General features: G+C 35.4%; 2 protein-coding genes across 2 annotated transcripts; both read right to left on the reverse strand.

Annotated features, from left to right (window-relative positions):
• Positions 1 to 4,021: 4,021 nt before the first annotated feature.
• Positions 4,022 to 14,160, reverse strand: LOC113177047 (olfactory receptor 4F15-like). The gene is made up of 2 exons (XM_026381581.2): positions 13,242 to 14,160; positions 4,022 to 4,089 (listed from the first exon to the last, which is right to left on the reverse strand). The coding sequence occupies exons 1-2, from the start codon at positions 14,158 to 14,160 to the stop codon at positions 4,022 to 4,024; spliced, it is 987 nt and encodes a 328-aa protein (XP_026237366.2).
• Positions 14,161 to 19,554: 5,394 nt separating this feature from the next.
• Positions 19,555 to 25,130, reverse strand: LOC113177055 (olfactory receptor 4F21-like). Its single transcript, XM_077800140.1, has 2 exons — positions 24,215 to 25,130; positions 19,555 to 19,589 (listed from the first exon to the last, which is right to left on the reverse strand). The coding sequence occupies exons 1-2, from the start codon at positions 25,128 to 25,130 to the stop codon at positions 19,555 to 19,557; spliced, it is 951 nt and encodes a 316-aa protein (XP_077656266.1).
• Positions 25,131 to 25,274: the final 144 nt, after the last annotated feature.

Consider the following 25,274-nt stretch of genomic DNA (forward strand, 5'->3'; position numbering starts at 1 on the left):
TATTTTCATTCATATGCTTATAAAATGTCTTTCTCAATGTGTATAGCAATAAGCTCTTTTGACATTTCAAAGAATTTCCTAACGATTGCAGGTTATAAATAATATTTCTGTTCTTTTTTCCAGAATGATGAATTAAGTGGATTAAAACTGAATTGTTGAAATCAATAAAAAAATGATAAAATGAAAGGATGCCATATGAGAAATTTTTATTTATTTTATTTGGAGCTGTTTACAACAAATGACAGAAAAAAAATAATGTAGGTATCATCCTTGACTGCCTGATCTATGTCATTATGTCATTATTTTTTATGTATTCTCTTCAGTGCTTTAGTATTACTCCCAAGTCAATAATGAAAAAACAAGATCCAAATATAGGAACCAAATTTCTTGAAGTTAACACAGCTTTATTTGCTTTACTTAAAGAACTGAGGGGTGAATCATACTTCCAAGAGTGTTTATTTATTATTTGACACTCAACATCACAGTAGAAAATTTACTTTTCACCAAATATGTTAAAGCATAACTCATGTCAAATATAAAGTACCAAATTGTCTCTATTAAGCTAACAAATAAAACACTAATTATTGTAAATGGTATAATTTTCAATTAAGTTTTCTATTTTATTATATATTGTGAAGAAAGTGAATACTTCTCCAGCACATGCCTGTTCACCCATGGTCACAAAGAACTGGCAGTCCATCATTTGGTTGTCTCTATCTTAGAAATTGCCTCAATTCACCTTTAAGGGATACTCTTTCAACCACTGTGTTTTCATCACTGTATGTTCTAAGTTACCATTTTTTCCTACCCAGAATGCTTATTCTGTTTATAGCTCTTTGCAAGTCGTTAGAAGTAAACTTGAAATTTAAGCACTATTTTAAACGTTTCATGAAATGAGTATAAAAATTAAAAACACAGATTTGACTATTCTGTAGTATAACACAGCATGACAAATTCCAAGAGTAAATGCCCTCAACTCAGACATTTTCATCATTTTTTACTGTGCAATTCAAGCCTAGTATATACACTTTAATCTAATTTGCAGACCTAATTTCTTTTTTTTGTTAGAATCATCTATAAAATACTAATCTAGAGAACTTATAGATATGAATGTTCCCTAGACAAAGCACAAATTACCATAGCCAGTTTTTATTTTCAAATTAATGAAAATATTGTTTTAAACTCTGATGGAAGTATAACTTTCTCAGGAAGAGAGTCTTCCAATCCAACAGAACCCAACGATAGCAGAAGGGAAGTAAAAGATTTGTGAGTGAGTAGTAAGTATAACAATCAGAGGATCTTCTCCCACTTTCTCATCTACATTCCCAAATCTTAGAAATAATGATTGTTTTTCTCCCATGAGAGCCATACAGCCTCATCACTATGCCATTCAACATTCTTATAGACCAGTTGTTTATGAGTGATCATGTATGTGGTCAGACTTGTAAATTCATTGGTCATGAACCCATTGCTTCATTTGTGTGGCTGTCAAATAAAGTTTGCACAAATATCATGATGGTGAATATGAAAATACTTAAACCCATGGATGGTCGTGTAAGCTGAGTATTGTCATAGGAAGAATACTCATATCTACAATAAATGTGCATTCTCATATCTATAATAAATGTGAATTCTCTACTTCCTCCATGGTGTAAATATTCTAACATCATCCATATTCTAACATACCACTAGGATCTCCACAGAATACTGTGCCATATTAGTGGATGGGTTCTAAAGTGCTGATAGCCATATAATGCATATGATTCATTGCATACAGGACTTCAAACTCTGGTCACTTTATATGAGGACCCATTGATGAAATACTGGGACACCTTAAAAAAAAAAACTTATGCTTTGTCCACCTAGAAAATCTTCCTCTACAATGGATGCCCTCTAGCATTCAAATAGACACCTATATTTTGATAATCTGTGCCCATTCTGAAAGTATCTAATTCTAGGATTTTTTCCTTTGTTTGTCATCAATATTTCTAGTGTCTTCATTCTATGTTCTAGTCATCTAAACAAACTGTTATCATTATTTATGAATCAATATAGACTCATGCTTTTTACAAGCCAAAAGGGAATAATCCAATGTACTGTCACAATTTCTTCCCATGTTTATCATTTCTCCTAATCATTGTTTTATATGACCACAACCATATTAAAAATGCTTAAGCGTAATGCATTTTTTGACTGAGGCTATAAGACCACAGACCTTCACTTCTGGTTACTGCCCATATTTCATGTAAACATGAAGCAAAATTTTTATTTTCAGTCCACTGTTTATAAGGAGTTTCCCACATAGTCATAGCTGTGTAACAAGGGAAACAACCTGGCAGAAGTGGGTATTGTAGTTGTGGCACCAGAAACTCATGCAATCCCTTTACGCCCCAGACTTGCTAAGCTTGATCATGTTCCATTTCTACTCTATGACAGCATGAAATTTTGCATTTCAATTTATGAATTACATTGTAAGATACTGTCCAGGTCTAATAGATGGTGACAGTTAGACCTCAAGACACTTTATTGATATCTCTGACACCATCTGATTAGATACGTCTAAGGCCCTCAAAATAGTACCTCCTTTTTCCTGATCACTCATTCTACCAGAATTTTATGGTCCAGACATGAGGTGTTCCCCAGAAAGTTGATGTGGGAGACACTGCAAGAAGGTTCAGGGATGAAATAGTCTGAAACCTCTTCCAGAAAAACTTTGTTGCAAGCAATCATCTTTTCTTCTGAAGCTGGTTACCTGAAAGACTTCATGCACACAACAAATTCTCCCATTTGCCATGCATTTATTTCGTTTAATTCCTGTTATCTACCATAAACAACCATCACTACCCCCCATGCCCCACCCCTGAATCCCAAGGCCTTATTTTCTCCTGTAGCCAGAAATGTTTTTTACACTTCAAACATCTGGACGTTCTTTGAGTCTCCTATTGAAACAGAACCCCTCTGAAGTTAAAATCTCCAAATTGTTTTAGCTCCTGAACTTCCTCATACTGAATATGGAGGCTGAGGGGCAACCCTCTGACCTTGGTGGGTGCCTGGGAAACAGAATGTAACCTGTTTCTCAGCCTAGCTGAATCTACATATGTACATTTCCTAACTTTAGTCCCACTGTGCCTCTTTTCTTCTGTTTCCTTTTTTATTGGTTCTTTTTGGTTATACATGACAGTAGATTCCATTGTGATATATCTACACAGACATGGAATATATCTCTTTCTAATTTGGACCCCATTCTTGTGGATATATATGAAGGTGCAGTTCACTGTTATATATTTATATGTGTACACAGGACTAAGTTATATCAGATTCATTCCACTGTCTTTCCTCTTCTTACTCCCTCCCTTCTCTTCATTCCCCTTTGTTTAATCCACTCAACTTCTATTCTTTCACTCCTCCCTACCTCCCTTATTGTGGGTTAGCTTTCACATATCAGAGAAAACAAACCTTTGGTTTGGGGGAATTGGCTTTTTTCACTTAGCATGATAGTCTCCAGATCCACCCATTTACTGGCAAATGTCATAAAGTCATTCTTTTGTATGGCTGAGGAATACTCCATTGTGTATATATACCACATTTTCTTTATCCATTCATCTGTTGAGGGACACCTACATTGGCTTCATAGCTTAGCTATTGTGAAATGTACTGCTATTAACTTTTTATGTGGCTTCATTACTGTAGTATGCTGATTTCAACAGCTTTGGATATATATTGAATATTAGGAATATTGAGTCAAATGGTGGTCCCATTCCTAGTTTTTTGAGGAATCTCCATAATGCTTTCCAGAGTGGTTGCACCAATTTACAGTCCCACCAACAATTATGAGTGTGCCTTCTTCCCCACATCCTCATCAACATTTATTATTATCTGTACTCTTAATAATTGCTACTCTGACTGGAGTGAGATGAAATCTCAGTGTAGTTTTAATTTGCATTCCTCTAATTGCTAGAAATGTTGAATTTTTTTGTATATTTGTTGACTATTAATATTTCTTCTTTTGAGAAATATCTGTTTAATTCCTTTGCCTATTTATTGTTTGGGTGTTTTGGGTGTTAAGGTTTTTTAAGTTCTTTGTATATCCTGGAAATTAATGTCCCATCTGAGGTTCAGGTGGCAAAGATTTTGTCCCATTCTGAGGCTCTCTCTTCATGCTCTGGATTGTTTCCTTTGCTATGAAGAAACTTTTTAGTTTAATGCCATACCATTTATTGTTTTTTTTTTTTATTTTACTTCTTATGCTTTAGGAGTCTTTTTGAAGAAGTCATTTTCTAAAATGACATGATGGAATGTTAGGCCTACATTTTCTTCTAGTAGGTACAGTGTTTCTGATCTAATGCCAAGGTTTTTTATCCTCCTTGAGTTGAGTTTTGTGCAGGGTGAGAGAGAGAGGTCTAATTTCATTCTACTGCATATGGATTTCCAGTTTTCCCTAAACCATTTATGGAGGAGGCTATTTTTTCTCCAATGTATTTTTTTTGACATCTTTGTCTAGTATGAGATAATTGTATTTATGTGGGTTCATCTCTATGTCTTCTATTCCATTGGTCTTCATGCCTGTTTTGGTGCTGGTTTTCTTACTCTAGCTCTGTAGTATAATTTAAGTTCTGTATTGTGATGCCTCCTGTTTTGCTTTTCTCACTAAGGATTGCTATGTATTCTGGGCCTCTTATTTTTTCTCATGAATTTCATGACTGCTTTTTCTATTTCTATAAAGAATGCCACTAGAATTTGAATGGAAATTTCATTGAATTGTTGTAGTTATTTTAGTAGTATGGCCATTTTGGCAATATTAATTCTTCAGTCCTAATCTGACCAACAGAGATAAACTGTGTATGTGCCAAAAGGTACTCAATTTAGGGGGACTTTTCTCACCATGTGAAAAAAATAGAGAAGAGGACAATTAATTTAATGAACAGAACCAGGTAGAAGAATGCTCCTGAGATTGGAAAGAACACAGAGGTTCAGGACATTTAAATCCATTGTCCTTGCATGATATTTTAAAATATATATTTGTAATTATGGTCCACTTCATGCTTTGAATATAATTTTTGCTGTTCTGCCACTGAGGATCATTTTGAAACAGACATATATCTTTTCTCTTCTCCATCTCCCCATGCCTAACCTGGGGGGAGACAACAGAAGTATATTTCTTCCCATCCTAGGTGAAGTTACCTGTCCTTGAGCACATGCCCACAACAGAAAGGAAGGAATTCAGACTTAAGGGATGGAGAATTAGCTACCTTCTAAATTACCAAGTGAATTTAAAAAAAAAAAAAAAAAAAAAAAAAAAAAAAAAAAAGAAAAAGAACAAGGTACACTGGAATACTGGAATGTAGCCTTTGAATTACCTCTTTGAAAATCCTCTCTTCCCCATGATGGCCAGAATCACAGTCTCTGCAACAGGAATCCCCCATTTTTCTTCTTTGCTAGCAAAGTGATAAAAGTTTTTCCTTTTTCTCAAACTCTTGTCTTCATCTTTGAATTGTTATTGGAAACAAGGACCAAGCTCAGTAATACATTCCATATTTGATCCATCTCCTAACATAAAGCTATTAAATCCCTTGGGCTCTTTGGATGGACAAAAGAGTCTTGTTTTTCTAATGAAATGACTGGGGGTTGTGCTGGGGTGTAGATAGTTTCAGGATGGGGCTGAAACTATCACCAGAAAAATATTTACAGAAAAAATCAAGATAAGGTTGGAAGGTTGAGTCTTTCAGACCAACACCACAAATTCAGGGAGAGAGAGGAGAGGCTGACAGTAGATGATAAAGGTCCAGTGTTTGAATCAATTAGACCGACATAATAATGTTTCCATAAAATCTCAAAAAACAGTGTTTGAGAGTTTCAAGATAGGGGAACACATGGAGGTGCTGTGGTAGCAAACAAGACCTAGTTGTTCAAAGAACTTATAAAAATATGGTAAGAAACCTATGCCTGGGGAAGAGGTAGGTTCCCCTCCCTTCTCTCAGCCTTTCTCCAGGAAGCTTGATTGGCCATGGATCCCTACTTTTTGGACTGCAGATAACTTCCCCTGACTACTCGCCTTTGAAATGTAAACGCACCTATAGAGGTTCTAAGCCCAAGGCTAGACATTTATCTTTATTGAAGTCTTGGTAAGAGGAACCAGTTCTTCCTCTTATCACACTGTTTCACATTATAAACCCTCATGCACAATCGTTTATCTGTGGACTAGAAAATATATGACATTAGATAGGCCAAATATATTGTGAAATAGGGGCTCAAAAATTTGGAGTTTTGTTTTTTCTCTGGGCCCTTTGGCATAAATAAAGCCAAGTACTGCTTGAGTCTCCTCAGTCAGTCTGTTTCTGGCAACAGTTCCTGAAGGATGGGCACATCTCAGGAGGATATGAAAGTTTTGCACACTTTCCCAAGGACTTTGACCTGTGCACCTCTTCTAATTGGCTGTTTTTCTGAATGATCTTGAATATCTTTTATAGTAAATGGATGAATGAAAGTAAAGTGCTTCTCCAGGTCAGGTTCTGAGACATCCTAGAAAACTGCAAGGATTTCGGCCAGGAGACCTTCAATTTGAGGGCCTTTACTACATTGTTATTGTTAGACCAGGATGCAAGAAAAGACCACTGACTCCAATTAAAATCAAATTAAAGCAAGCTTATTATTTCTACCAGCCGGACTGCCTCTCCCTCCCAAAACGGCGGGAACAAGACAGCCTGAGGCTTTTTTGTGGCCCAGTTTTATAGCCCAAAAAGTTACACAAAAGGGGGGGGGGGTTACAGATAACAACACTCTAAGGAGCATAACACAAGTTTACATTTTTTTGCTGGCCCTGCATCAGAATTTATGGAGATCTTAGAGACTCAAAGAGGGTCGTTATCCGGTCAGGGAAGGCCAGAATTTATGAGGTGTCACTAAGGTTTAGGAAAGGGTTGTTATCTGGTCAGGGAAAACCGGACATGGGTGAGTTCAGGGCACGGGCAGACATTCCAATCAGCTTTACAACATCAACTAATGGCCAGGCCATACAGACATCCTGATATTTTTACAGAAAACAGAAATGAATCCTTCATAACTTGTGACAAGCTGGCTTCTGATCTAATGAGATAACTAGGCTAGGTATGTCAGTTATGAGACATTAGTTGAAGCTGCCCATCTGACTGAAGCATATAAAATGATCAGGGAGCCAGAAATACCACTAATATTTAAGAGGACGTCAAAGAAATATCCTAATGATAATGGCCATGCCCATAATAGTACCATAATATATAGAAATGGTTTGTACAGATCAAGATATGTGAAGAATGCAAGGAGGGCATAGATGCTCACAGGCAGGAAGCCCCGTTTCTCTGAGGAATAACCTAAATTGCTTGAGGTACTGTAGTACTCGATCACCACATGGACAGTGTTCTGTAAGTAGTTTTGCATTAACCAACAAACAGCTACTTGTTTGTGTCTGGCAGTTCAAAAACAAATGGACAACATCCTATCTGGAATGATGTCACTGAAATAGAAAAAGATAGGCAGTTGGGAGTAGGCAAGAGAGAGAAAATGTCAACAAGAGGGCAAACAAGAGAACAGCCATCTTAACATTTCTCACCATGTTATGAATCAGTTTTAATTTCTTAGAAGGGCGTTAAGTTTCCATTTTGTAGAAAGTGACTGTGTAATCCAGCCAGAGCCCAAGTGCGAGACAATTGATATACCAGGAACCAATCAACAAAGGGCACATCCCTAGTAACAATGTGGAAAATGTCAAGAAGATCTTGTCAACTTTTCCTTATGTGCCTTTAAAAGAGGAAATGTTGAAATACTTAATATATATATATATATATATATATATATATATATATATATGAACTAATGAGCCCAGTAGAATGAATTGCATGTTATTTTCTAGCTGTGATGGAAAAAAATGAATAGTTGTAAAAGACCTTATATTTCAGTTTTCACTGGCTCATGAACAGTGGTGACTGGCCTCACCATACATGCAGGCAGAAAGTCCATGGAAACAGGGATTAAGAAAGGGATTCTGCATGAGACGCAGACAAATAAAAATTCAAGGGATCATTAAAGAGATAAAAGTTGATGCCTAGTAGAAAACTCCTGGGTTCAGAAGATGGTTGGAATTGACAAGCAGATAATCCCAATTGAGGTGATCACCTGTTCCACTAAGGGAGTGGGTATGGGAGAGCTGCAGCATTGCAGAGATGGGCCTAACATAGACATATTTCTTTGTACCCCTGAGGAACAAAAACTAACAAGAATTGTTCTGTCTACCAGCAAAAGAAACAGAGACTATAGATGGAAATGGCAAGATATGGTCCTAAACACAGTTGACAAGTCAGACTGATGCTGCTAGTCCTTGGGGTGGCAGATTGGTTTTACAGACTCTGGACTGAGCTTCCTTTCCTGGTGGAAGCTGCAAATGCTCAGAGAGCTATAGAAAAAGTATAACAGAAGATATTGCACCAAGTTGGTAGACCAAGGAACCCTCTGAGTAGCCCATAATGTCAAACAAACAATGGTCAAGAAATATCCTCCACAGAATAGTAGTTTCATAACAAAATGGAATGGGCAACTGAAACATAGATTATCTAAAATGGGTGAGGATACAATTTTAAGGGTTGACACTTGAGTGTGTGCTCAAACTTGACATGAGTAGGACTAAAGTATCCCCACTAAATTAATCCCCTGTTTTTCTGTGGATCTGGGAAGAGAGAGTGGTGGAGGATTCTGATAGGACTGCAATTCCTGCCAAGGAAGGCTGGTATTATGACTATTAATGGCTATACTTTTTTTCCTTTATTCCCCATAATACCTGTTTTGTTTTTTAAGACTTTGTGTTTAATTTGTAGATGGGCACAATACCTTTATTTTATTTATGTATGTGGTGTTGAGGATCGAACCCATTGCCTCACGCATGTGAGTCAAGTGCTTTACCACTGAACCACAACCCCTGCCCATCTTGGGTTGTTTTTATTTTTACTTTTTTTCCCACCTAATGCAATGGTCACAGGGTGAGGGCTGCAAGTACAAGTGCTAAAAGCAGGGATGAGTCACAGAAGCAAGAAACTGTAGCTATATTTTAAAATCATATATTAGTATTTCTAAAGTACTGATGTGGGTAGATTTTATCTCTATCCTATTTGGCAAAATTGAGCTTAACAGTAAGTGAAGCTGTATTTCCTAATGGCAGAAGTATTTCACTAATTCTAGTTCTACATATACTCTGAATGGGAGTGGACTGAGGGAGAGGTACTTGCTAGACTTGCTGCTCACAATTTAGAACAGCACAGTGACTGACTGTGTAATGTTGGAAAAATTGTGGATATTCATAAGTAGAAATATGAACAATGGGTGAGGTTTAAAAAATTAATAAATGAGCTATTAACTGAAGAAACTCCAATATCACACTAACACCTTGAAAGATACTTATAGCAAGAGATGACTTTATCTCTTGTTACGGTTTAGTTATGAGGCATGACTAGAGCATGTGGCTCACCAGGAACCCTCTCTATAAGGGTGCATCTTCCCTACAGTTCTTTTCCCAACTTGTTCTCACTGTCTGGGCTTCCTGAGCCCACCATGATCTGATCAGCTTTCCTCTGCTGGGCACCCACCCTCCATATGTGCTGCCTTACCTTGAGCCCAGAGCAATGGAGCTGGCTCCATTCAGTCAAAGGACTGAAACCTCTGAAACCATGAGCCCCAAATAAAGTTTATCTCCCCTTTATTGTTCTTCTCAGGTATTTTGGTCATTGCAGTGAAAAGCTAACTAAAACATCTCTCTCATCTCAATTATACGCAATGCCATATAATTGTGAAGACCACTCCTGCTTAGGAAACCTGACAAAACTGAAAGAAGCCTGAAAGTTTGAGTGGCCTCCACCCTGGGAGACATATTCATACTCTTTCATGATGGCCTGAACTACATATTGATGGTTGAATGTGATTCCAGTAAATTCCCAGTACTTTTGACTTATAGGATCCTTTTGTGCTAAGATCTCTGTGGTCAGAAACCAAGGAGTAGACTGTGAAATAACAAGAAATTACATCTTGGTCTATTTCTCCAGTCTCTGGCACAAAATGCCTGATTTCCTGAGCACTAAGGGTCTAGGAGAATATTTTTTTAATGTTTCATCTCAGGCCCTTGATCTTGAGACAAATCTCCTAATACCTTCCTAAGTACGGCTACAGGAGACTCTTCTGTTCTAATATTTGATTTTGACTCTGGTTCTTGACACAAAACACTTAAATACCTTAGAATTTCTGGGAACATGTAAGTGTCTTCTGTACTAATGAAGTAACAATTAATGGCCTCATGAATAGCTGCAGGATGGGGGCTAAAAGAAAGGAAAATCTACTATGTGATTAGATTATTAAAATTTTGGCCCACCCTGAACTCTAGGTAGGTGAAAATGGATGAAAGCAGAGTTAATCCCAAGGAGCCAATAATTTAATCAACCCTGCCTACGGGTCCTAGAGGATGGTACATCTAAAGAGGGCAAGGAAACTACATGCCCCTTCCTACATGCCTTGCCCTTTGTATCTTTTCCATGTGGCTATTCATCTGTACCCATTGGCATATCCTTACAATAAATGGACATATGTAAGCAAAAAATGTTTCCTTGAGTTTTGTGAACATAGAATATTGTGGGGTGACCAGCACCCCACTAAAGTAGGTTCCTGCTCAGGAGGTGTGAGCTGCCTAGGAAATAAAAAGTCTGAAGCAATTGGTAAGAACAGAGACAGAACCAGAATTTAGATATAAAAAGAGGAGCATCTGATAGGTTTTCCAATCCTAATAGGAATTGGAAAACCTAACAACTGAAAAGGACCCTGATTCTTTATTTAAGGGGGAATACTTTAAAGGCAGGGATAAAGGCTCAGCAGGAGGAGTCTTGCTTCTTGTGGTGGCATGGTCCTTGCAGTAAACAGGTTGATTGACATTTTAGAAAGCCATACCCATCTCTGAGAGGCTGTGTAGCTCCAGCAGGTCACTCCATCACTGGTGCTATGCTAACTTGAGCTGGAACTAGGTAGGATGCCACATGAACCAGGCATTCTCAAACCAGTGGGCTTGCTGCTGGGAGTCCCTGATACCAGGTTTTCTTCCTAATAGCTTCAACATCAATTTAGTTCACACATAGTTCACAGATGGCTCTCCGCAATAGAGAAGAAAAAGTTTATTTTGGCTCATAGTTTCAGAGGTTCAGTCCATGAACAGCCAACTTCATAGCTATGGGCCTGAGGTAATGCAGAACAGCAAGATGGAAGGGCAAGTATCTCAGAATGTGGCAACCAGGAAAGACAGAGAGAGAGAGAGAGAGAGAGAGAGAGAGAGAGAGAGAGAGAGAGCATGCTTTGATCACCAGAGGACAAAATATAAATCCTAACGGGATACCCCTAGTGACATACTTCCTCATGCCACAACCTACCTCTCTACACTTAGTACCCAGTTCATTCATGTTACTGTGTTAATTCACTGATTAGGTCACATATCTCATAATCTAATCATTTTACCTCTGAAACTCCTTGCATTGTCACACTGATAAATTTTGGGTGGATATCTCAAATTAAACCACAATACTATATTATTACTTTTTGATTCCTTCCTCTTCCCTCAAAGTTTTTCAAAGTGGCATATGTACTGTCAAAATACATGGATATAGAGAGTTAACTATGCTAGTGATTTCTTCATTTTTTATCTACAGATGATAAAATTTATTGAATTTTTATTACATTCAATAAAATATGTGTCCCTGAAGAAAATGGGAGAAGTAAACAGTAGTAAATTAATTCATTCTCAATACTAATATAAAATTAGAAGGGGACTTCATGAGATACACAGCTTACATACAGACTATTGTGAAAGATAGATTAAACTAAAGAAGTTCATTTAACAATGAACTCACATTTTTCTGATTTTATAAACTTTTTTCCTATAAATAATTGAAAAGGGTGATATCAATACTCTTAAAAAGACAATTAGCTAGTATTTTTACGTTTTTATTTGTTCTTTTTAGTTATACAATACAGTAAAGTTTGTTTTCACATATTTATAAAAAGGAGTATATCTTACTCTAATTAGGATTCCAGTTTTGAGGATGTACATGATGTAGGGATTCACTGTGGTGTATTTCTGTATATACATAGGAAAGTTAGTTAGATACATTCCACTGTCTTTATTACTTCTATTCCCCATCTGTTTCACACTCATCTGGGAACATACACTATATGATTTAATATTTTGATAAGAATATAATGATGTCTATTTTGGTTAATGTTCTAGGGGCCCTTGCAACACTATGCACATTTTAGAGTTACTGCTCAACAGTGGTTTTGCTTTGAATATATATTATTTGGAAGGTAGGTAACCAAACCACAGTCCCTAAAGAACTATGGAGCATAGCCTTTGTTCTGCCCAATCAGGAAGCCCAAAAGTTCTTGGCCAAACATGAGGTCAAGTCTATGACCACACTTAGGCAGAAAACATCCATTAGCCATGTCAAAATGGAGCAAAACCTTCTTCATAATTTAAACATTATACAATGTAATCACATATCAAACATTACACAATGTATACACATATCAAACATTACTTGGGATACAGTTAATATGCACAAAGTGGAAATTAAAATACTTTATTCTTAGTCAATGTTATTAAATATTATGCATATGTGAATATTAAACAATGTTTACTTTATTAAACAAAATAAATTTCTTACAAAATTATATTATTGTAACTGAGAATATTTATTAGCATAAGTTTTAAAGCAAAAAAAGAAATCAAACCCAATCAATGTAGAATATGTACCACTTTGCTTTACCAAAAGAAAAATAACAGTTATAAGAACCAATTTTCCTTTTAAGATGAGAATATTTTTTAATCCAATGATAGAAGAAAATATTAACTTATATCATTAACTCTACATATACACACAGTAGATTGAAATTCATGAAAGTTTTCGTTTTTCACTGAATTAATTAAGAGCTGGCCAACACAAAAAGGGTGAGATATCTAAAATAAATTATAAATAAATTATATAATTATATAAATAAATTAAATATATAACCACTATATTGGTTATTAACTTAAATAAACTAAGATTTTTTTCAGGCTGCTGGAGAAGGGATTTAAAAAAAATGTCTCAAGAAAACTCAGCCCTTTAAAGACCTATGTTTACAGAAGACCCTATTTAAATAAGGTACTATAAGAGCTCTTGTAAGTTAGTTGGAGATTTTCCTAAGACCCAAGAGCTGACTAATCAGTTTCCTCATTGCCATCTTCATGTCTTTGTTCCTCATTGTGTAAATGGCAGGATTCAGGATGGGTGTGATCAGAAAGTCCAAAATGGCAAGAAACTTATCCACTGGCACCGTGGGAAATGGCCACATATAAACAAAGATGCATGGTCCAAAAAACAAAACCACCACAGAGATGTGAGCTGAAAGGGTGGAGAGAGCCTTGGACAAACCACCTGAACTGTGTTTCCATACAGTGAAGAGGATGAGGATATAGGAGATAATCAATAAGAAGAAGGTGCCTGTGGAAATGAACCCACTGTTGGCAGTCACCAAGAACTCCATTCTATAGGTATCTATGCAGACCAGTTTGATAAACCAGGGAAGATCACAGTAAAAGCTATCTATCTCATGAGAACCACAGAAAGGCAAATGGACAACAAAAGCTACCCGAATCACTGAGTGAATGATACCAATAAGCCAAGCACCAGACAGAAGCAAACTGCACATCCGTGGGCTCATGATGGTCAGGTAGTGGAGGGGCTTGCAGATGGCCACATATCTGTCCAAGGCCATGGCTACCAGGAGTACCATCTCAGATCCACCCAGGACATGAAGGACAAAAATCTGGGTGACACACCCTTGGAATGATATGGTTTTATCCCCAGAATATAGGTCATGAATCATTTTAGGAACTGCTAAGGTGGAAAAACATAAATCAGTAAATGAAAGGTTAGCTAAAAGAAAGTACATAGGAGAATGTAAATGAGGGTCAAAGGTCACAGTAAACACAACAAGGGTGTTTCCCAGAATAATCATGAGATAAAACACTGTAGAGAAGGCAAGGAGGAAATGCTGCAATGGTCTGTAGTTAGAAAGTCCCAGCAATATAAATTCAGAAACTTCAGAGAAATTGGATTCATACATTCGTTTTTTTTTTTTTATTCCTTGTTCTGCCTAAAAGCCAAAAACAAATCAATAAGAAATATTCATCAATAAATATTGAAACAGATTTAAATTATTTTATAAGGTAAAATAATTTTAAAAAGAAATTTTTACCAACATTTATAACATATTTTGAAAAATTAGTGTATTTATTTACTCATTCAAGTATTAGTCACCATGAGTGTATACAAGTTCTGTATATACTTCACATATAAGTATATATGTCAAGTTCTGAACTAGAAGTAGAACACTGGCTTCAGTGGATCTACAGACTAAAGGTGTATCTAGATATTAGATATCTTTAAAGGTAGGACAGACACTGATGACTGACTAAAGAGAAGAACTGAATACTATGAGAACAACTTATCTCAATCGTGCCTGCTTTGACTTAACTAAATAGGAAGTCACTGTTTAAGAGTAATGGAGGGCTGGGATTGTTGCTCAGTGGTGGAGCACTTTCCTAGCACCTGTGAGGCACTGGGTTCTATCCTCTCAGCACCACATAAAAATAAGTAAATAAAATAAAGGTATTATGTCCATATATAACTAAAAATATATTTAAAAAAAAATTAAAAACAATAAGTGCAGTAGTCCAAACTTTGAAATGTTCTGGGCAAAGACCCTGAAACCTATAGGAAGGCACTGAAATCCATAAGGATTTGATTTTTATTCTAAGAGCAATAGAAACCTACCAAGGGTTTTAAACAATAGCTTGTCCATATTTCTATTTTCAAATGTTCATAAAAGCTTCAATATAAAAAAAAAATAGAAAGAAAGGGCTACAGTGACCCTATTGTTACGTACTGAAGCTACATAACATAGTTATACTTGTTTTATCAATTGACTAGGAGTGTCAGTCAACCAATGATGGTCACAGAAAAGATAAAACAGGGAAAACTATAGATATTTGCCTATCAACATAGACTCAATGAAGGTTAACTGGATACTTAAATGTCAAAAGGAGAAATGAATCCAAAAGAAGGTATGGGAATATTTAGAATAAACACTCAGTTCATGCTTTCCCACCTGGAGTGGCCTGGGTTCACAACTAGCTTTACCACCACCAAGCTTTCCTCTGGCTCACCTCACTGACAACCTTTCTTTCTCATGTCACCATTGTCCCTGCTGTCACTCCACAACAAGCCCTGGCTCCATGTGGAAACCACTGCACACTGCATATGAAGGAAAGCAAATCAACCAGTGGAGCTTCCTGGACCCATCAGAGTCAAAAACAGACCAGGAAGGGAGTGGCATTACTCATATGATATAGAGCAGGCACTGGAGCCAGGCTGGAAAAGAGCAGAGGTGATGTGATGAGGCTCCACTATAAGGGCACTAAGTCAGGACTTTTATCGACAGTAAATGGGAAGGAATAAAAAAGAATTAGGGACATAGTACATTATTGCCACTGTATTCTGTATTCAAAAATATGGATGAAAAGATTTCTGATTGCTGTCACCCAAAGCAATGATCCATGTTTGAGAACATAATTATATTTACCCCTATTTAAACATTATACAATGTGTATATGTATCAAAACATCATTTGGTGCCCATAAATATGTACAATTTTTATAATGTATAATTTTTAAATATCTACAAATTCTAAACAGCCTGTTACATTTTTAAAATTTAGATAAAAGAAAATCAAGTGTACAGAAAAGGGACAGTAACTAAAACGAATGACAATGTATGCGATATTTCATAGCAGGTATAATCAGGTCTATATAAAAGTTTTGATCATCTATTATGAAAATTTTAATATACACATGTTCAGGAATACAGTTAACCTCCATTCTCTGTTTCCAAGTGAAAAAAAAAGAAAGAAAAAAGATGACCAAAACAAAAATAAGTATAAAACATCACTAATAGATTGATTTTTTTTTCTGAATCATGGGAAAACTGATTTATTTTCCTTCTAAATGTTAAAATTTTCCTTATTAATACACAATGTATTCATTGAATATAGTTCAATAGGAACAAAAAAATAATACCAGAATATTATGAATGATAGAAGGGTTAACATATCAACAGCACAAGAGGAGAGGGTCATTTTTAAAAAGAGACAAGGAAGCACAAGTGACTCAGGAGTAGCCACACCCCTGGATGGACAATGAGCAGACTGATTGACATTCAGCCTCTTTGGTCATTAGGAGGTTCATTGTTTTTGTTTTAACATTCAAGCAGGAAAGAAAAATAATGGGGATGGGGCAGCATGGATAAAAGAAAAAAAAAATCCCAGGATTTTCAATGTTCAAAATAAAAACTACCCTTATACACAGTTGAATTCTATCTTGCCAATATTTATGAAAATTTAAGATGTAAAAACCTATTTCTAGGCCCACTAGCAAAGAGCAAATACACACACACACACACACACACACACATACACACACAGTAAATCAATAGTGTTAATCAGTAGTGGGGGTATTACTCACATTAGAGAACCTGTATGCAAGGAAATACATGAAACTATTTTTCATAAATAAATCTAGAAATATTTTATATTTAAGTGAAAAAAAGAAAATTCATAATGAATTTAATACCATGGAAATGAGTATATATATGTGAATAAAACAATCTCCAAAAATGCACACCAAATGCCACCAGTAGCAAGTCCTGAAAAGTAAGATCAAGCGGCTTTCACTTCCAATGCTGTATTTCTGAGTTATTTAATACAACTCTAAAAATCAACAGCATATTGCTTTAAACTTAAAAGTTGATTTTTTAAAATACAAAGTAAGAGGTCAAAGACAAACAACCTACAAATTCAATTTAGGGATGCCAGAATTATTCAAAGTAGCATTTATAAATTATAACAAAGTTTTTAAATGTTTAAAATACAACTGTGTTCTGATTTAAAAAGAAAAGAAAAAAGAAAATCCTCAGAGTGGCTACCCAGACAGAGCCTTTTCTAAGCATGGGATTCTTTAATAAATAAAACCACACCTTCCTGATCAGTCTGTTGCTGGCTTCTTGTAAATGTGCCTGTCATTCCAAGGAGGAGATGAAAGGCAAATTGAGAAAAGAGTAGAGAGAGGGAACTGGACAAGGACAGAGAACAGAGGCAGAAGGAACAGCACAAAGGTGAAAAGGGAGGCTGTTGAGCCAGCTTACCAAGGCAGCATTTCCTGCGTCTTCCCTGCCTACTTACGGCTTAAAATCCCTACTGATCTCTGTCTTGGAAACATTCTAGTGTGGTGATAAAACTCCTGGAATTTGTCTACTGCCCAGAATCGATCAGAAATATATTTCTGATCATATATATATATATATATACATTTAAGGGACCTCTTACCTTTTTAATTTAGCTGATTAATTCTCATGTAAAAATTCTTTCCTATGTGTTAATTCATCAAGAATAACCTCCTCTCTATTGGCCAATTTATATTTTTATAACATCTGCATGTATAAATATGTAACAATGAATTTCATTGATAATACATTAATAAAATATGGATAAAATTTTTAAATAACTACAAGGGGAAAAAAAGATCATCTCACTCTCTACCCAGTCTGGATTAAATATTTCTCCTCTTTGCTCTCACATCTTATAGGCAAACTTCCTATATTGCCTGTCCCATAGTATACAATGTGTATTCTCCTTGTCTCCTTTTCTAAATCCATGAGCTTCTTGAGAGCAGGGACTGTACTTATTCACAAATACTGGCCCATAATAAGTGCTGTGAGTTTGAGAGACAGATCCATAGTTAGATGGGTACAGGCATGCATTTGTATATAAATGCATGAATGATAGATGATGATAATTTCTTGGTAAAGAATGTTTGTACTATATTTTGATCCTATTTAAAAGTGATGCCAGTGAGATTATTAAACAATTATTAAACTCTAGAAATTATCATAAACCCATGAAAGGTATGAGAAATATAACTGTAAAACCAAGTTCCAGGCTTTTTGCTAGTTCCTATAGAAATACAGTATGGTCTAAATTGAGAAATTGCTCTGCAAATCAAGACAGAATCTAGGCGTATAAAACAATGAAAACTCTAATTTCTCCTTTGTTAACACAGCATAAGTTTGTGCTCAATGAGTGCTTTTGAAAAGAATGAAGAATAGAAATGGGGATGAGAAAAAGTTTTAATGTCTTGGCATAGGGACCAGACATCTATATAAGAAAAATAACTGATCATTTTAGTAAGCTATTAACTTCAATTGCATCATCCCCACTCACCTGGCTATGGGCAAAAGAATGATGCCAGAAATCAATATTTCTGCCCTAATATAATCTTTTAAGAAATGTTTTCTTCTCATGCTGGGTGTTTAGTGCCTCTTACAACTGCTCCAGCTCTAATAAGAACTAGCAGCAGCATTTGGTGACCACCTGATGGCTGGTGATCTGAGTCCTCAAGCCATCTATCATGGGAATTTTACTTTTGAATACTCATTGTCTAAAAAGAAAAATACTGAAATTTTCATTAACAATGTAAATAGAGGGGCTTGATTCAGTGGTAGAGCACTTGCCTAGCACGTGTGAAGCACTGGGATCCATCCTCAGCCCACATAAAAATAAATAAATAAAATAAAGCTATTGTTTCCATCAAGAACTAAACATTTTTTTAAAAAAGGATGTCAATACAAGGCAAAGAAATTATTTGTAACAAAATATGATAGAAAAACATCTTCAAAGAAAATTAACAATTTACATTTGATTTTAAATAAATTAACTCTGGTTTAGACCAATGTATGTGAAAAAGGGAAGAGATATGAATGAATTCATTAAACAGACATCATTTAAAATTATGTTGCTTACATATTCATGAAATTTTTTGGCATGTGGATATATTCAGTTGTTTCAGCACTGTTAGTTGGAGACACAATCTTTTCTTCCCTGAACACTCATGGCACTCTCTTCAAGAATCAACATACTCATATAGATTAATTTCTGGAATCTCATTCTATTCCACTGGCCTATATGTCTATTTGTTCCCACTGTTACATTGTGTATACCATTGTAGCTATGTAATAAAATTTGAAATTAAGAAGTGTGGCTTCCCCAACATTGTTATTTGTTTTGTTTTATTCAAAGTAAACTTTCTTGATGATGAAATACTTTCAAGGATATAAGAAAAATGAAAATAAAAACTCTCCTCCTATCAGTCATCTCCAACCCCTGTTAAGTATTTTTTTTATTTTGTACATTTTTATTTATTTTTTATTATTAGACTATTTTTAGATATTTTAGATTTCAGGTAGACCATATTACAATAATTCGGAGTGATTTCAACACTCTTCCCTCAACAATACATAAATTATCTAGACATAAACTCAGTAAAGACCTTTCAGACATAACAATTATTATAAATCAAATGGACCTAACAGATACCTAGAGAATATTTTCAACAACAGCTGAATTCATTTACATCTTGGCTTCTGAAATTTGGCCATATTTTAGTACCCAAACCACCTCTATTTTTTATTGGTTTTATTTTTTAAATATATAACAGTGGAATGCATCACAATTCTTATTCACATATCAAACAATTTTTCATTCCTCTGTTTGTATATAAAGTATGTTCACACCAATTCATGTCTTCATGTACTTTGGATAATGATGTGTATTACATTCCACTATTCTTGCTAATCCCCTGCCCTCTCCCTTTATATATCCCTTGCATCTTATCTGATTATAATACAATAAAATTAGAAATCAGCACAAAAAAAGTAAAGAAAGTATATATACACATGGAGACTGAACAATTTATTTTTGAATGATGAATAAGTGTGAGATGAAATCAGGGAGAAATTTAAAAATTTTTATAACTGAACAAGGATTGTGATACAAAATAGTAGAAATTCTGGAAAATATGGAGAGAGGTCTTATCTTTGTTTTTGAATGTACAGATAACAGGATTCAAAGCAGGAATGATAGCAAAATAAACAATAGATATTGCTTTTCAGAATTTTAGGCTCAGATTTTTATTTCATTTCACCTTATTTCAGAATGTGTATAAGTTTTGTTCTTTGCATACTACCATGGAGATCAGGGGCTCCAATGGAGACTATTCACCATGTGCAGCTCATGAAACTTTTAATCATAGTCTATGCATGGACATCAACATTCAATTAACTTATAGTTACAAATGTAAAGATATTTGGGTAGAAAGTTTGGGGGAAGGATGTTGGGTTGAAGGGGAATTGGAGGGAATATACAATTCTTGTGAATTTTCAAAATGCTTCTTGTGTAACAACCTGTATTAATAAAGGAATTCCTTTTATTATATAAATGATTTGGAATTCATAACTTAATATTTTTAAAATTTTTGTTATGATATAATTTATACTTAATAAAATTTAAACTATGAAACCTATATTTGCTGTTACACACATACATTTTGGAGACCATCACACTGTCAAGAATACAGCAGTAGCTGTATCCTGAACTCTTCTTTGTTAGGAGCAACAACTGTCCATATCTCTGATTCAGGCAAACAAGGATCTGATCTTTGTTCCCACAGATGTGCTTTTCTTTATTTTTTTAATTGTTTTTATGGTTTTTACTTAGATGCATAACCTGATGTGGTTATGTCAATACACATTTTGAAATGATTTCTATAGTCAAATAAATTCACAATCACTTCACATAGAAATTGTGTGTGTGTGTGTGTGTGTGTGTGTGTGTGTGTTTGTATTAGTTGAGAACACCTAAAATCTCCTTTTAGAACTTAGGTCTTTATGTAATTCATTTCTTCTCTACATTTATTCATCACCTTTTTAAACTCTGACCTCCACCCTATTTCCTATAACATGATGGTCCTGGTAACCAGTGTTCTCACTGCCTATGAAGTACTTAAAGTGGAAAAGGTAAATATTCATATTTCCACTGTTAATTTTTATCATCAAATTTTTCAAATTAGAAAATAAATATTTATTTTTTAAAATAAATAAATATTTTAAAACAGGGGTTATTATGAACTCCCAAAGAGGGAGTTCAAATTTTTCCTGAAGTTTCTGCATTTAAGTGAGATTGTATATTATTTCTCTTTTTTGCCTTATTTCATTTTAGCAAAATGTTCATCTGTATTTATCCCAAATGGTATTATTATGTACCCTCTTTGATTTTGGTACTGGCTATTGAACCCAGGGGTACTGCACTATTGTGCTATATTCCTCAGCTATCCACACATTCTAACCTTTTTAAAATTTTGAGAAAAAGCACCACTAAATTGCCCAGTCTATCCTCAAATATGCAAACTTCTGGCCTCAGTCCCATTTACAGTGATTAAAAGTAAAATTATGTGGGCATTCATGTGTATTGCAGTTTTCCTTTACTAAGGTAAATAGCCAAGAGTGGATTTGCTGAGTCAGAATGTTTATTGTATATTTAGTGACACTAGTGTTTATAAGAATTAGACTCAAAACGTTGAAATGAATGGCCAATGTATGTATGAAATGATGTCTGTAGGGGATTTTTTATAGCATTGATGCGTGATCTTTGGAAGACAAAATTTTCACTAAAGGAAACAAAGGAATTTATTGAACTTGTACTTGGAGCAAAGCCTTTTCCCAACTGGGCACATCAGGTGATAGACTGAGACTCTGAACTCTATGAATTATCCATTAGTGCAGAAATTTCTCACCTTCACCAGTTTCTGGAGAGCTGACACTCATATTTTGTGTTGATTTACAGTTGGCTGAGTGTTAACAATGCTATAAAGTTTAATTCACATTAATAACTAGGGAAAGAATTTTATGCAATTTCTTTACTAAAAAGAGTTGCTGAAGATAGAAAAGGTAAATCTTCAAGTTCCCATTGTTAATTTTTGTCCTCAAGTATTGCAAGGCAGAACTCTCCCTAAGAGTAGAATATAAATATTTGGGAGATGAATAGGTCATCTATTACAGAGTTTTAGATATATGTCAGTTTTAGATGTAGCTCACATACCAGAAGCTTCCACACATATTTTCTGACCTAATTTTCACAATAACCCCATAGAATGGACCTCACTGTGGGGAGGTTGCACCTCTGGGAGTGAAACTTGTTGGAAGTCACAGAGCAGGAAGGCAGCATGACTGATATACACATCTAAGGGGCTCTGACTCCAACTGCTAAGGTACCATCATGATTCTGTACTCCCCATGACTTTTCTCCTTTCCATGGCCAATAACTTATTTTCATATCATTCTAGAGACTTCCCTCCTTGTAGTTTATTCAAGATCTTCTTGATATAAACTATTTGCAAACAATATCAACCATTTACTCTTTAGAGTAAATGGCTTAAATTATCATTATATATATATATATATATATATATATATATATATATATATATATATATCTTTATTGGGCCTCCTCTTAATTCAGGAGAAATCTGGATCATGATATCAGTATAGGCTGTTGTGAATCTTGATACCCACTGAGCTCTGGGACTGTATAAAAGAAAGTTGGGGGATTTGGTTCTGTAAAGTGCTTTGCTATAAAAGTCCAGGAAGCCCAAAAATTATTTGAGAGGAAACTTTGAATGGTTCTTGAAACTTTATAGAACTTCCATATCCTCCAAATGGATATATCAAGAAACATGACATAAAAATGTGAAATTTGCTTTAAATGTGAGGAATATAGGAAAATTAATAGTTTATCTATGACAGAGTTTTAGATGTATGTAGTAATATCATTATTTGTGACCATACTCTCTTCCATGGGTAATACTGATTCTAAATTCTCAGTAATTCCATAAATATATTTGTCACTCAGTGAAATAAGCAACATGATTTTGTTTTGAATGGAGAATGTATTGTCAGTGTGGAACATATGTACTGCAGAGAATAACGTCTGGGATGGTAAACTTTAGAGGACTGTGTGGTGGGTAAGCTGGACATATGGGCATCTGCTTGGGACTTCTTAGCTTCTGTTTCCTAAATTGAGAGCATCATCTGATAGTGTGACTTTTCTCAAATGCAAAAGCAAGGCACAAAGGGAATCAGCTACAATGAATCTACACAATCAGATGACTTGTGTTGATGTGAGATGAAGGTCAGACATCACCATGCTAAGCTAAAACCATAGGTGGCCATGGACTTGCTGAACCATGTTCATGGCGGAAGAGACACCTTAAACTGCTGGTTTATGTGGGACTTGTACAAAGCAGAGAATCACAGAAGTTCTTCGAAGGATAGAAGTTTTCAGATTAACTCTTTTGTTAGTGTTACATAAAGAGAACAGTAAGGTTTAATTTACATTTTGTAAGAAAAAACAATCCTAAGAGTAAGTGGTTTAATTTTATTAGTAATGTTTCTATACTTTAAACAAGAGAAAGTCTGTCTGACAGCATGTCCTGGCTTTTGAAAATGCACTGAACATTTTGTATGAGAAAGATAGGACATGCTCAAGAAATAATACATCCTAAAAAGTAAAGAAATACTCCAAATACCTTGTTCTTTATTTGGAAAAATATTAAACTACAGGGTCTATGTAGTCTCCTAAAGGGCCAATTGAGGATTGTAACCCAGTATGCTTTTCCACATGTGCATGCCTCCCTTCTCAATACCACTTCCCAATGATGTGTCCAAAATTTAGTCTCCAAATAAACTACACTCATTTAAAATTTGTCTAAGGTTTTATTAGGAGGGAATTGATCTAAGTAACTTAATAGACCTACTAGTCCCACATATATAACCATTCATTGTAAGGTGACCTGATATTCAACAGTTTAAGTTAGAAGTTATTTGAAAACTCAATGGGAAACAGAGGGAATATCATTATATTCAGACTTATGATGAAGTGATGAACAAATGATGACAAGTTAAATCATACAACATTGTTTATACACATTATTTCTGCCTCCTAAAGAAACTCATGATACATTGGATTTATTTCTGATGTCAGCAGAAAGCAGGGAGTAAATTCTGTAGAGAAGTAGATATAGTCCTAGTATAGATAGGAGAAGATCGCAAAGGTACAGACCTCTGTCAAGTAAGCACATTAAATACCAGATACCTATGGGGAGGGTTCCATCATGTAGGTGAAAACAGTTCCTGAGTTCTCAACAACAGACTTGGTCAGCATAATCTGTCATAATGATGCTGCTTTTTCAGTCTTTTTATTGCTGTTTTTACATCTTTGTTTCTTAATGTATATATGATAGGATTTAAGGCAGGGGTGACAGTAAAGTCAAATATAAACATGTATTTATCAACTGATGATTCTGGGAAAGGCCACATGTAGATAAATATGCATGGAGTGAAATATAGCACCACCACAGTGATGTGAGCTGACAACGTGCCAAGAGCCTTGGACAAGTCCCCAGAGGAACTTTTCCAGACAGTGACCAAAATGAAGACATAGGAAAGGAGGAGCAGCAAGAAGGTGATCAGGCTCATGAATCCACTGTTGGCAGTTCCAAGAAACTCAAACATGGCTGAATCTGAGCATGCAAGTTGTATGACCCTGGGAAAGTCACAGTAAAAGCTGTCTATGGTATTAGGACCACAAAAAGGCAAGTTTACAATCAGAGAAAATTGAGAAATAGAATGGATCGTTCCAGTTACCCAGCTAATGACTACAAATAAAATGCATTTCTTCGGGCTCATAATGCTCAAGTAGTGGAGGGGCTTACAGATGGCTGCATACCTATCAAATGCCATGGCTATGAGCAGCACCATTTCTGTTCCTCCCATGATGTGGACGAAGCATACCTGTGCCATACAGCTTTGGAAAGAAATTACTTTCTTCTCCTTTAACAGGTCTGTGACCATCTTGGGAACTGTTATGGAGGACAGTCCCACATCACTGAGGGACAGGTTGGCCAGCAGGAAGTACATAGGAGAATGCAAGTGAGAATCAGTGATTACCAAAAAGACGATGAAGAGATTTCCCAGTATGATCCCTAAGTATATGAATGAGAATGTCAGCTTGAGAAAAACTTTAATTTCCCATGAACCAGAGAGTCCCAGCAACACAAACTCAGAGACCACAGAATCATTCAGTCCTTCCATTGACTTGGGCAGTAAAGTTGTTTCCAAATATCTGTGGATAAAAATGAGGAAGAGTCAGATCCAGTGGTATAAAATGTACTCCTCATTAGTCCTGCTAATCTATGCTATGGGTTAAAGATATGAGAGTTAGAAATCACTGAACAG

This window comes from Urocitellus parryii, chromosome 6, assembly GCF_045843805.1.
Source record: "Urocitellus parryii isolate mUroPar1 chromosome 6, mUroPar1.hap1, whole genome shotgun sequence".
In the NCBI taxonomy this organism is placed as follows: Eukaryota; Metazoa; Chordata; class Mammalia; order Rodentia; family Sciuridae; genus Urocitellus; species Urocitellus parryii.